This window comes from Dryobates pubescens, chromosome 44 (genome assembly GCF_014839835.1).
Source record: "Dryobates pubescens isolate bDryPub1 chromosome 44, bDryPub1.pri, whole genome shotgun sequence".
NCBI classification, from domain to species: domain Eukaryota; kingdom Metazoa; phylum Chordata; class Aves; order Piciformes; family Picidae; genus Dryobates; species Dryobates pubescens.
This window is the reverse complement of record NC_071655.1, coordinates 1-12,937: the sequence shown is the minus strand read 5'-3', so window position 1 is coordinate 12,937 and position 12,937 is coordinate 1. Positions and strand designations below refer to the sequence as shown.

At 72.4% G+C, this 12,937-nt stretch overlaps 1 protein-coding gene across 1 annotated transcript; it reads right to left on the bottom strand.

The window, feature by feature from the left end:
• Positions 1-2,586: 2,586 nt before the first annotated feature.
• On the bottom strand, positions 2,587-10,130 carry LOC128899327 (helicase SRCAP-like). Its single transcript, XM_054177718.1, has 12 exons — positions 10,107-10,130; positions 9,597-9,817; positions 8,871-9,079; positions 8,168-8,337; positions 7,197-7,393; positions 6,432-6,546; positions 6,101-6,235; positions 5,284-5,460; positions 4,963-5,046; positions 4,550-4,692; positions 3,591-3,878; positions 2,587-2,743 (listed from the first exon to the last, which is right to left on the bottom strand). Exons 1-12 carry the CDS (start codon positions 10,128-10,130, stop codon positions 2,587-2,589), a joined length of 1,920 nt encoding a protein of 639 aa, XP_054033693.1.
• Between the last annotated feature and the right edge of the window lie 2,807 nt (positions 10,131-12,937).

Below are 12,937 nucleotides of genomic sequence, written 5' to 3'. Positions count from 1 at the left end.
GAGACGGCGGCCGGGACGTGGAGGGAGGTGGCCCCGCGCGGCTCTTAAAGCGGCAACGCCGCAGCCAATCGGAGGCGCCCGGGACGGGGCCCGCGCGGTTCTTAAAAGGGCAACGCCGCAAAACGGCCCCGCCCCATAGCGACCCCCTCGGGGACCCCCGCAAGCCCATAGAGAGCCCCCAGGGACCCCCCCAGCCCCTGTGCGGAACCCTCCAGCCCCACAGAGACTCCAGAGACTCCCCCGAGGCCCTATAGGGACCCCCCCAGCCCCATAGAGACCCCACAGGGCTCTCCCTAGCCCCTATAGAGCTGCCCCAGCCCCATGCAGACCCTATAGGCATCCCCCCTGCCCCATAGAGACCCCCTAGGGGACCCCCACTTAAATAGACCCCAAAAGGACCCCCCCCTCAGCCCCTATGCCCCCCTTCGACGACCCCCCCCCCCCCCCCGCGACCCCCAGAGGATTGCCCAACCCCCCCCAGGGGTTCCCAGGGGTGTGAGAAGCTGGGGGGAGGGTCCCAGGGGGGCGGTCCCAGGGTTTTGGGGGGGGGGGGGGGGGGGGGGTGTGTCACGGGGGCTGGTGGTGGTGGTGGGCTCCCAAGGGTGCTAGGGGCTGGGGGGGGGGGTGTGCCATGGGCCAGAAGGGGGTCCCGGGTTGGGGGAGAATTGCAGGGCTGGGGGGGCAAGAGGGGTCCCAGAGTTTTGGGGGGGTTCTAGGGGGTGTTAGAGCTTGGGGGGGGGGGGGCCCAGGAAGGGGGGGGGGGGGGGGGCAGGAGGACTCTCAGGGTTTTTTGGGGGGGGTCCTAGAGGTTGGGAGGTGGTCCTGGGAGTGTGTGGAGGTCCTGGGGGCATGGGGGGGGGGGGTCCCAGGGTTGTGGGGGAGGGTTTCAGGGCCTTGGGGGTGAAGGGGGTCCCGGGGAGGTGTCTCAGGGTTTTGGGGGAGGGGCCTAGAGGTTGGGAGGAGGTCCTGGCGCCGTGGGGGGGTGCCAGGGATGCAGGAAAGAGAGCCAAGGGTGCAGGGGGGGGGGAGGGGTCCAGAGGGTCCTAGGGGCACGGGGTGGGGTCACTGGGGGGTGGGGTCACTGGGGGGTGGGGTCACTGGAGGGTGGGGTCCCCATCAGTCTCCGTTTCCAACCCTTTATTGGTCTGCTTCTTACAGCTGCAGTCTGTACACCGAGCCCCTCCCCACCGCTCCTGGCGCCCCGCCCTGCCCCGCCCCGCCCCGCACAAAGCAACCTTTGCATAGTTCAGTTCAAAAGGAAACCTTTTTACAGGGGGCTGTACAGGGGTAAAAAAAAAGCCTCCCTCCCCCTCCCCCACCCGGGGACAACCCCCGGGACCCCCCAAGCCCCCCCCCACCCCTCCACCACCCCATGCTGCAAGATGGCTGCCGGATGAGATGGGAGGGGGGAGCAAGATGGCCACCAGATGCGAGCTCCACTGGAGTCAAGATGGCTGCCGGGGGGGGCGGGGGGATGGGGGCAAGATGGCCGCCGGCAGGGGGGCGAGATGGCTGCCGGCTCGGGGGGCAAAGGCCGCGGCCCGGGGCGCGCTGGGAGCAAGATGGCTGCCGGCTGGGGGAGGGGCAGGGGGCGGAGGCCGCGGCCAAGATGGCCGCCGAGGGGCAGGGCTGCCGAGGGCAAGATGGCCGCCGGCTGCTGGGGGAGGGGGAAGCTGCAGCCCAAGATGGCTGCCGGCCGTGACGTCCATTGGAGTCAAGATGGCTGCCGGCAGCGATGTCTCTGAGCCGAGACCGCGTCGCAGGTCGGTGATGTCACCAGGCCGCAGCCAATCGGAATCCGCCGCCGGCTGCAGGCCCAGGTGGCCATCTTGGGGGTTCCTGGTGGGCCGCAGGGCAGGCGCCGGGGCAGCCATGCTGCAGAGTCCTGTCAGCCATCTTCTCTTCCCTTCCTCTCCCTCCAGACTCCTGGCGGCCATTTTGTGGGCTCCTGGCGGCCATTTTGTGGGCTCCTGGCGGCCATTTTCTCTCCCGCCGCTCACTCCGTGGTCTCCCGGCGGCCATCTTGTGGCTTCCCCCGCGGCCATTTTCCTTCCTCTTGACCGCTCTCCGGCCTCCTGGCAGCCATTTTCTCCTCAGCTGTCCACTCCCTGCTCTCCTGGCGGCCATCTTCCGCTCGGTTCTCCACGCCGCGCTCCCGGCAGCCATTTTGCGCTCTCCCCGGCAGCCATTTTGCGCACCGCCGCCAGCCCTTTCGCCGCCCCCTCCGCCGGGCTCCCAGGGCGGCCATTTCGCTCTCTCTGCTGCCCCCCTGCGCTCTCTCTGCCCTCGGTGGCCATTTCCTCAGCCCCCCCCCCCGTCCCCCGTCGGCCATTTTGGCTGCTGCCCTCTCTCAGCCTTCCTTCTCCCGCAGCCTCTCTGGGCCCCTCCTTGCCCTGCACCTCCTCTGCCGGCACCCCGGCGGCCATCTTAGCGACCCCTCCTCCGTCTCCTCTCCTGCCTCCTCCTCCTCCTCACCCCCTCTCACCCCCCCCACCGCCACCACCGGGGCTGCCCCCCCGAGAACCGCTGAGGGCCTTGCCCAGGCCCCTCCCGTCGGCCATCTTGCCGGGGTGAGGAGGGGGGAAGTCACGTCTTGGCCTTGCGGCCTCGCAGGGCCACCTCCGGGGGCGCCGCCGCCGCCGGGGAGCCCCCAGGGGAGGCCGCGGAGGCCGAGCGAGTGTTGGCCGCGGGGGGCGCCGCCGAGCAGCGCCGGGGGGGCTGCCGGCGCCGCTGCTGCTGCTGCCTTCCCCGCCGGGGCGGGGGGGAGGCGGGGGGCGGGGAGGAGGCGTGGCCCCGGCGCTGGCGGCGCCTCGGGGCGCCGGCAGCGGCCCTGGCCGCCCCTCCCCCCCCCCCGGCCCGCCGCCGGCGCTTGGCCGGGGGGGGCCTGCGGCGGCCTCCGTCGTCCCCGCTGCCTGCCCCGCCCCCGCCCTCGTCACAGGAGGAGGAGGAGGAGGAAGGAGAGGAGGGGGGGGAGGAGGAGGAGGCGGAGGAGGGCTGGGGGGTGGGGGAGCAGCGGCGCCGCCTCCGGCCGGGCTCCCGCTCCAGGGGAGCCATCAGGGGGGCCCCGGGGTGCCGGCGGGTGCTGCGGGGGGGGAGGGGCAGGGCCGGGGGCGGGGCCGGGGGGGGAGGGGAGACGCTGCCCTCGGGGGAAGCCCTTTTGGGAGGCCTCCCCCGGCGCCTCTTACCGGGGCTGGGAGGGGTCCCGGGGGGGTGGGGGCTGAGGCTGGCCCCGCCCCGGGTGGGCCTGCCCCGGCGCCGCTTGCTGGGGGTGGGGCTGGCGGCAGAGGCCTCGGGGTGGGGCTGGGGGTTGGGCCCCGGGGGGGCGCGGCGGCAGCGGTGCCTGTGGGGGTGGGGGGGCCGACGGCGGCGCCGGAGCCCTCCCCCCGCCCCTCCGCCCAGCCCCGCCCCCCCGCCCGCCCCTCCCCCGCGGCGCTTCGGGGGCCTCCCCCGGCGGCGTTTGGGGGGGGCGGGGCTGGAGCTGGGGGGGGTGGTGGGGGTGGGGCTGGGGGCCGCGGCAGGGGTGGAGGGGGCCGGGGGGGGCTCGGACGGGGGGCAGGGGGCGGGGGGGGGGGTGCCGGCGCCGCCGGGGCCTGCCCTGGGCGGGGGTCTCCAGGACGGTGACCAAGCGCCCCGGGAGCTGCCGCAGGACCTTGGCTGCCGGCCCCGGGCCGCGGCTCTGCCGGATCTCCACGTCGGCGCTGCGCCGCCGCCGGGGGGCACGCCCCGGCCCCGCCCCCGCCACGCCCCCCGGCCCCGCCCCGGCCTCGCCCGGCGGCTCCTGGGCTGCTGCCGCCGGAGGGCTGGGCGGGGAGGGGGAGGAAGGAGGGGAAGGCGTGGCCGGGGGCGGGGTGGCCGGGGGGGGCTGCGGGGACGTGGTGCTGGTGGGGGTGGGAGGGGCGTGGGGGGGGAGGGCAGGAGGGGGCAGGGGAGGGGTGGTGGGGGGTGGGGAGGGAGGAGGCTGGGGGGGCACGGGGGGCGGTTGGGAGGTCACTGGGGGGGGCTGGGGGGCTGGCACCGGGCTGGGGACGGCTACCGGGGGGGGGCTGGGGGGACGCCGGGGGGAGGGGCTGTGACGTCACCGGGGGGAGGGGCTGTGACGGCACAGGTGGGGCTGGGGGGGCTGGGGAGGGGCGGGGGGAGGCGGGGGGGGTCCGTGGGGAGGTTGGGGACCCCCTGGGGGCCGTGGGGGTCACCCTGGGGGAGCTTGGGGACCCCCTCGGGGCTGCGGGACTCGGCCTGGGGGCCGTGGGGGACGCCCGGGGGGAGGTTGGGGTCACCCTGGGGGCGGTCGGGGACCCCCTCGGGGGGGTGGGGGTCACCCGGGGGGAGGTGGGGGAGCCCCTGGGGGGGGTGGGGGACCCCCCGGGGGTGGGGGCGGGCGAGGGGGCGCCGGGGGGGGCGGGGCGGTGGGCTCGCAGCCGCTGGCTGTGGCGGGTGCCGGGCCGCTCGGGGAGGGCCCTGGGGGCGCCCCGGACCCTGCGGGGGCGCCGGGGACCGCCCCCCCCGCCCCCCCCCCAGCCCCAGGGCGGAGCCTTCCTCCCCTCCCGGCCCCGCCCCGGCCCCCGCGCCCAGGGCGGGGCCCGAGGCGGCCTCCTGCTCCTCCTCCTCCTCCCCGGCAGGGGGCAGCAGCCGGAAGCGGCCGGCGGCCACCTTGGCCTGGTCGATGTCCTTGCGAGCAGCCTCCACCTGCTCCTGCGGGGACAGGGCCTCAGGCTCCGCCCCGGGGGAGGGGCGCGGGGGGGCGGGGTCACAGCAGGGGGAACTGACCACCCCCCCAGCCAGCCCCACCCTGGGTGCCCCCCACGGGGACCTTGGGGTCCCTCTTCTGGCTGCCCCCAAGCCCAGCTTGGAGCTTCTGGGAGCACTCTAAAGGCCCTTCCCTCCCTCCCTCCCCCACCCATGGGTGCCCCCGCCCCACAGCCCCCCCCCCCCCAGGGGTGCTCCCCAGCGCCCCCCTCTGACCTCTGCCTGCTTCAGCTCCTCCCTGCTGACGTCCTCCAGGGAGGCCTCCAGGAAGTTCATTGCGTAGCGCTCGATGGGGGTCAGCTGGGGGGCAGAGGGGAGGGGGCGCCTGGGGGTCACCAGGGGCACCCCAGGGACACCCCCAAACCCCCCAGCTCCCCCTCCTTCCCCTGGTGCCCTCCAAACCCTCTGAGCCCCCCAGCTCCTCCTCAGCCTCCTGCACCTCCTGGTCCCCCCCAAACCTTCAACCCCCCCCAGGTCCTCCTCCACCTCCGGGGGCTCAGGGCCCCCCCAGGCCCCTCCAGGCCCCCCAGGCCCCACCTGCTCCACCAGGGCTGCGATCTCCTGCTCAGCCCTGGAGGTCTCCTCCTCAGGCTCTGCCCTGGGCTCCTCCTCGGGGCTGAGGCTGTCGCTGAACTCCGCCAGGGCTGCGACCCTCTCGGCCTGGGCCTGGGAGGCTGCGCGGATGTCCTCGGGGTCCTCCGCCCCACACAGCGCCTGGGGGGCGCCACTGGGGGGTCAGGAGCTCCATAGGGCCTCAGGAGGGGAGGGGGACAGCAGGGGGACCCCAGGAGGGGAGGGGGACAGCAGGGGGACAGCAGGAGGGGATGGGGACAGCAGGAGGGGAGGGGGACAGCAGGGGGACAGCAGGAGGGGAAGGGGACAGCAGGGGGACCCCAGGAGGGGAGGGGGACAGCAGGGGGACCTCAGGAGGGGAGGGGGACAGCAGGGGGACCTCAGGAGGGGAAGGGGGACAGCAGGGGGACCCCAGGAGGGGAGGGGGACAGCAGGGGGACCCCAGGAGGGGAGGGGGACAGCAGGGGGACCTCAGGAGGGGAAGGGGACAGCAGGGGGACCTCAGGAGGGGAGGGGGACAGCAGGGGGACCTCAGGAGGGGAGGGGGACAGCAGGGGGACCTCAGGAGGGGAGGGGGACAGCAGGGGGACCTCAGGAGCTCCATGGGGACCTCAGGAGGGGACAAGGACCCCATGGGGAGGTCAGAAGCCCCCCCTGGAGGACCCCACCGCGGCCACCAAGGAACCCTTGAAGGTTCCCCGGCAGGAGATGGACCTCTGGGGGGTTGGCTTCAGGGGGGCCAGGAGGTGACCCCCTGGGCTGGGGGCAGGGGGCTGCAGACCTGCTCCAGGATGTGAGTCCTGCGGGTGGCCACCAGGTCCTCATCCTCCTCCTGGAGCTCTCCATCCCTGTCCCTGTCCAGCTCCTTCCTGCCAGGCTCCTCCGGGGCCATCTCGAAGAGCTCTCGGATGGTTTGCTGGGGACGAGGCCGCGGAGGTCACCCCCTGCCCACCCCCCCGAGGGGGCCTCGAGGGGGGACCAGGAGGTGCCTGGAGCCCTGGGTCCAGAGTGGCCACCGGGAAGCCTCTGAGATGTGGCTGCCAGGAGGATCCTGGGGCTGCGGCTCCCCAGGGGAGGTCCAGGGGGGGCTCTGGGGCCCCCTCCCCAGGTACCTGCTTGAAGTAGGCGGTGGTGAAGTTGCCTCCCTCGATGGCCATGTCCCCCAGCAGCCTCTTCTGGTTGGCCTTCTTCAGGATGTTCTCCTCCACTGTCCTCTCGCTGATCAGCCTGCAGGGGGCACCACCGGGCCAGGCCTCAGCCCAGGGCTGCAGCTGGGGACCCCAGGCCCAAGGAGAGCATCCAAGCCCCAAAGCCTTGCCCCAAGACCCCAAGTCTTGACCCAAACCAGAGTCCAGTTGAGGACTCAAGGCCTCGACCCAAGCCCCAAGGCCTCAACCCAAGAGTCCAACTGAGGACACAAGCCCCAAAGCCAAGACCCAAACCAGAGTCCAGTTGAGGACTTGAGGCCTCGACCCAAGCCCCAAAGCCAAGACCAAGCCCCAAAGCTTTGCCCCAAGCCCCAAAGTCAAGACCCCAACAAGAGTCCAGTTGAGGACTCAAGGCCTCGACCCAAGCCCCAAGGCCTTGACCCAAGACCCCAAGTCATGACCCAGGACCCAAGGCCTCACCCCAAACCCCAAGGCCTCAACCCAAGAGTCCAACTGAGGACACAAGCCCCAAAGTCAAGACCCCAACAAGAGTCCAGTTGAGGACTCAAGGCCTTGACCCAGGCCCCAAAGCCAAGGCCCAAAGCCTTGCCCCAAACGAGAGCCCAGTTGAGGCCTCGAGGCCTTGCCCCGAAGCCAGGACGGGAGGCCCGAGGCCCCGCCCCCGAGGCCCCGCCCCCGAGGCCCCGCCCCCCAGGCCCCGCCCCCCACCGGTAGATGTGGACGTCGCGGGTCTGGCCGATGCGGTGGCAGCGGTCCTGCGCCTGGGCGTCCATGGTGGGGTTCCAGTCGCTGTCGTAGAAGACGACGGTGTCGGCGCCGGCCAGGTTGACGCCGACGCCGCCGCTGCGCGTCGAGAGGATGAAGCAGAAGATTCTCTTGTCCGCGTTGAACCTCTCCATCAGCGCCTGCGGGGCAGGGGCAGCGCTCGGGGGCTGCGGGCAGCGCCGGGGGGCTGCGGGCACTGCCAGGGGGGCTGCGGGCACAGCTGGGGGGCTGCGGGCAGCGCCGGGGGGCTGAGCACTGCCCGGGGGGCTGCGGGCACTGCCGGGGGGCTGCGGGCACAGCCGGGGGGCTGCGGGCACTGCCGGGGGGCTGCGGGCAGCGCCGGGGGGCTGCGGGCACAGCTGGGGGGCTGAGCACTGCCGGGGGGCTGCGGGCACTGCCGGGGGGCTGAGCACTGCCGGGGGGCTGCGGGCACTGCCGGGGGGCTGAGCACTGCCGGGGGGCTGCGGGCACAGCTCAGGGGCTGCGGGCAGCGCCAGGGGGCTGAGCACTGCCCGGGGGGCTGCAGGCACAGCTGGGGGGCTAAGCACTGCTCTGGGGGCTGTGGGCACTGCTTGGGGGCTGCGGGCACAGCTGGGGGGCTGCGGGCACCACCCCGGGGAGCCCTAGGACCACCTCATGGAGGTCTTGGGCCGCTGAGGTCACCTCATGGACCCCTAGCACCACCTCATGGACCCCTAGGACCACCTCAGGGACCCCTAGGACCACCTCAGGGACCTCTGGGGGCAGCAGGAACCTTCCAGGCCACCAAAGCTCCTCCCTGGCCACCAAGGCTCCTCCAGGACCCCCTCAAGCTGTGGCTCCAAGCTGCCTCCAGCAGCTCCCCGAGCGCCTGACTGGCCCCGAGGAGCCCCCAGCTGCCCCCTGGGTGCCCCCCAGCGCCCCCTGGGCACCACCTGGCGCTGCTCCACGCGGGTGCTGCCATCCAGGCGCAGGTAGATGTGGCCATGGTAGGTGAGGAACCTCTCCAGCACGTCCAGCATCCGAGTCATCTGCGTGAAGATCAGCACCCGGTGGCTCTCGGCCTTCAGCCGGCGCAGCAGCAGGTCCAGGGTCTGCAGCTTCCCTGTTGGGGGGCACAACAGGGTCACCATGGGGACAGCTGGGTCATCAAGGGGTCAGTTGGGTCATCAAGGGGTCAACCAGGTCACCAAGGGGACAACTGGGTCACCATGGGGTCAGTTGGGTCATGAAGAGGTCAACCAGGTGTCCATGGGGACAGTTGGGTCACCAAGGGGTCAACTAGGTCACCAAGGGGACAACTGGGTCACCATAGGGACAGCTAGGTCATGAAGAGGTCAACCAGGTGTCCATGGGGTCAGTTGGGTCATCAAGGGGTCAACCAGGTCACCAAGGGGACAGTTGGGTCACCAAGGGGACAGTTGGGTCACGAAGAGGTCAACCAGGTCACCATGGGGACAGTTGGGTCACCAAGGGGACAATTGGGTCACCATGGGGACAATTGGGTCATGAAGAGGTCAACCAGGTCACCAAGGGGTCAGCTGGGTCACCAAGGGGTCAGCTGGGTCACCAAGTGCTGAGCCTGCAGGGGGCGCCCCAGAGCCCCCCTGCCACTCCCCAGAGCCCCTCCCTGCTCACCGCAGTCGTACTGCACCAGGCGCAGCTCGGGGAAGTGGCAGCGCTGTGCCTGCAGGAGGCGCTGCAGAGCTCCCTGGCCGGGGCTGGGCTCCAGCGCCCCCCGCAGGCGCTCTCCCAGCAGCGCCGCCTGCCGCAGGCGCCAGGGCAGCGGCCGGCAGCTGGCCAGGGACACCCCCGGGGACTGCACCGCAGGGAGGGCCACCAGGAACCTGGGGGAGGGGATGGGGACAGGTCAGGGGGGCCAGGGGGAGAGGGAGGGGATGGGGGGGACAGAGGGAGAGGGAGGGGATGGGGGAGGGGGACAGAGGGACCCCCCTCAGGCCTCCTTACACCCCCCCCAGGACCCCCTTAGGACTCCTTCAGCCTCTCTTCAGCTCCCTTAAGCCCCACTCAGCCCCCTTTAAGACCCCCTCAGGCCTCTCTTAGCCCCCTCAGGACCCCCTTAGCCCCCTCAGGACCCCCTGTGCCACTCTAAGACCCCCTTAGCCCTTGCCAAGCCCCCCTAAGCCCCCACTCAGCTCCTCTTAGAACCTCTTTACTCTCTCTTGAGCTTACTTAAGACCCCCTTCCCCCCCCTTCCCCCCCCTCAAGACCTCTTCACACCCCCTTAAGCCCCACTCAGACCCCCTCGGGCCCCCTCACGACTCCCTCCCCCCCCCCCCCAGGACCCCCTTAGCCTCCCTCTGGCTCCCTTCAGACCCCCCCCCCCGGGCCCCCCGCCCTCACCTGTCGAGCAGGGGCTGCAGCTGCTCCAGGCGCTGCGGGGGGCTGAGGACGGCGCCGGGCAGGCCGGCCCAGGGCGGGGGGCGGCGGGCGGGGGGCAGGGTGCAGAAGGCCAGGACCTCGCTGCCGTAGACCGGGGCCAGGCGGCAGCGCAGGTCGTTGAGGCGCAGCAGCCGCTCCAAGCGCTCGGCGCGCAGCCGGCCCCGCCTCGCCTCCAGCGACTCCTGATTGGGCACAGCGCCGCCGGGGGCGGGTCAAAGGCGAGCCGCGGCGCCCGCGGCCGCCCCCCAGCGGCCAGCGAGGGGCACTGAGGCCGCCGGCCGCCAGCAACACCATGGGGGACCCCAGACCCATTCGAGAGACCCCAGACCCTCTGCAGTGCCTCCCACACCTAGTTTAGAAACCCCCAGACCCCTTCTAGTGCCCCCAGACCCCTCCCAGTGCCCCCAGACCCATTCTAGTGCCCCCAGACCCCTCTCAGTGCCCCCAGACCCCTTCTAGTGCCCCCCAGACCCCTTCTAGTGCCCCCAGACCCATTCTAGTGCCCCCAGACCCCTCTCAGTGCCCCCCAGACCCCTTCTAGTGCCCCCAGACCCATTCTAGTGCCCCCCAGACCCCTCTCAGTGCCCCCCAGACCCCTTCTAGTGCCCCCAGACCCCTCTCAGTGCCCCCCAGACCCATTCTAGTGCCCCCAGACCCCTCTCAGTGCCCCCCAGACCCCTTCTAGTGCCCCCAGACCCATTCTAGTGCCCCCAGACCACTCTCAGTGCCCCCCAGACCCCTTCTAGTGCCCCCAGACCCCTCTCAGTGCCCCCCAGACCCCTTCTAGTGCCCCCAGACCCCTTCTAGTGCCCCCCAGACCCCTTCTAGTGCCCCCAGACCCCTTCTAGTGCCCCCAGACCCATTCTAGTGCCCCCCAGACCCATTCTAGTGCCCCCCAGACCCCTTCTAGTGCCCCCCAGACCCCTTCTAGTGCCCCCAGACCCCTCTCAGTGCCCCCAGACCCATTCTAGTGCCCCCAGACCCCTCTCAGTGCCCCCAGACCCATTCTAGTGCCCCCCAGACCCCTTCTAGTGCCCCCAGACCCCTCTCAGTGCCCCCCAGACCCCTTCTAGTGCCCCCAGCCCCCTGCCCTGCCCCCTGCTGCTCACCAGGTAGAAGGGGGAGCGCGGGGGGGGAGGGGGCTGCCGGCGGGGGGGGGGGCAGCGGCCGCTGGGTGCTGGGGGGGGCCGGGGCGGGGGGAGGAGGTGGTGGGGTGGGGGGGCTGGGCCCCCCCCCCAGCACCCCCCCTCCTCCTCCTCCTCCTCCTTCAGGCTCCTCTCGGGGTGGGGGAGGGGCAGCGACAGTGACAGCGATGTGGGGAGGGGCACCCAGGGGGGCTGGGGGGGGAGGAAGAAAAGAGGGGGGGGGTTAGGGGGGGCACCCAGGGCCCCCACCTCACCCCTTAGGCATCCATAGGTGGGGGAGGGCCAGGGGAGGATGGGTGCCTGGGGGGGTTTGGGGGTGCTGAGGGGGGGACAGATGGGTGCTGGATGGGGGTTGGAGGGGTCCTAAGGGTGCTGGGGGGGGTCTGTGGGTGCTGGATGGGTCCTAAAGGTGCTAGGGGGGTCCTAGGTGTGCTGGGGGGGGGACAGATGGGTGCTGGGGGGGGTCTGTGGGTGCTGGGGGGGGACAGATGGGTGCTGGATGGGGGTTGGAGGGGTCCTAAGGGTGCTGGGGGGGGTCTGTGGGTGCTGGATGGGTCCTAAAGGTGCTAGGGGGGTCCTAGGTGTGCTGGGGGGGGGACAGATGGGTGCTGGATGGGTCCTATGGGTGCTGGGGGGGTCCTAAGGGTGCTGGGGGGGGGGTGGGTGCTTCAAGAGGGTCCTATGGGTGCTGATGGGGGGGGGAAGGGGGCAGTCTGGGGGGGGGTCTCCATGTTTAGGTGGGGGGGGGGGGGGGGTCAGGCACTCACCAATCAGCTCAGCTCCCGGGGGCGTGGTCTGTGGGGGGGGCGGGGGCTGGGAGGCCACCAGGAGGTTGTGGGGGAGGGGAGGGGGAGGGGGAGGGTGGGGAGGGGCCGGGGGGGGGGCAGCCCCCGCGGGCAGCACCCTGAGCAAGGGGGGGTTCTGGGGGGGGGGTCTGGGGGCCGGGGGGGGGCCGTGGGGGCCGTCCCGGGGCGCGGGGGGCGGGGCCTGGCGCACCACGATCTTCACCACCCCTCCCCCACTGTTCACCAGCGGCGACGGCACTGGGGGAGGGGCAAGGGAGAGAAACCGTCAGGACCCCCCCAGGGGCCAGGCTGAGCCCCCCCCCAGCCCCCTCCCCCAGCCCCCTCCCCCAGCCCCACCCCCCAGCCCCCCCCCCACTCCAAACCAGTCTGACCCCAGCCCCCCCCCCCGGGCCTGGGGGTCCTGGGAGCACTGGAAAGGGTTGGGGGGGAGGGGGGAAGGGATCCCAAATGAGTCTGGGGGGGTCCTGGGGGGTCCCAAATGGGTCTGGGGGGTCCTGGGGGGTCCCAAATGGGTCTGGGGGGTCCTGGGCGGTCCCAAATGGGTCTGGGGGGGGCTCAAACAGGACTGGGGGGCCCCAAGGAACCCCCAAAGGGGTTGGGGGGGGGTCCCAAAGGCTGCAGGGGCTCCCATGGGGCACTCGGAATGGGTCTGGGGTCCAAGAGGGTTCTGGGGGGGGTCCCAAATGGGTCGGGGGTGGTCCCAGAGCACCCCAAGCCCCTCCCTCCCCTCCCCCCCCCCAATTGTCCCCTCCCCCCCCTCACCTTGAGCAGCAGCCAGGGGCAGGCTGAGGGGGGGGGCAGGGCCGCTCTGGGGGGGTGGTCCCGGGGGTGGGGGGGTGGGGGTCGGCGGGGGGGGGGCCGGGGGCCGGCGGGGGGGGGGCAGCAGCCACCGGAGCCAGCAGGGTGAGCTGCGTGGGGGGGGCCAGCAGGGGGTGCTGAGAGCCCCCCCCGGCGGCCACCAGGTGAACTACATTGCCTGGGGGGGGGGAGGGGGGGGAAGGAAAGTGGGGGGAGGAAGGAGGGGGAACAGGAAAGAGAGGAGGAGAAAGGGAAGGAAAAGAGAGGGGACAGGAAATAGGAGGCAAAAGGAGTTGGGGGGACAGGAAGTGGGGGGGGGACAGGATGGGGAGGGGCAGCAGCAGAAATCGCAGGGGGGGAGGGAGGAAAATTGGGGAGGGGGAGAGAAAAACCAATCAGAGGAGGAAGAGACAAAAACAGCAACTTCAGCCCCCCCTTGCCCCTCCCCCCCCCCTTTTACCCTCCCCCCCTTGCCCCTCCCCCCCCTTTTACCCTCCCCCCCCTCTACCTCCCCTCCCCCCTTGCCCCTCCCCCATCTTTTCCCCCTTCCCCC

Excerpts from the sequence above, each read along its gene's own strand:
- LOC128899327 (XM_054177718.1), bottom strand. The coding sequence starts at position 10,130 with ATGGGTCTGGGGGCACTAGAAGGG. Across the intron at positions 3,879-4,549 it reads GGCGCGGGGGCCGGGGCGGG|CACCACGTCCCCGCAGCCCC; the intron begins GCCGGGAGGGGA and ends CACCCCCACCAG. Across the intron at positions 2,744-3,590 it reads GAGACCCCCGCCCAGGGCAG|GCAGCAGCAGCAGCGGCGCC; the intron begins GCCCCGGCGGCG and ends CCGGCGGGGAAG.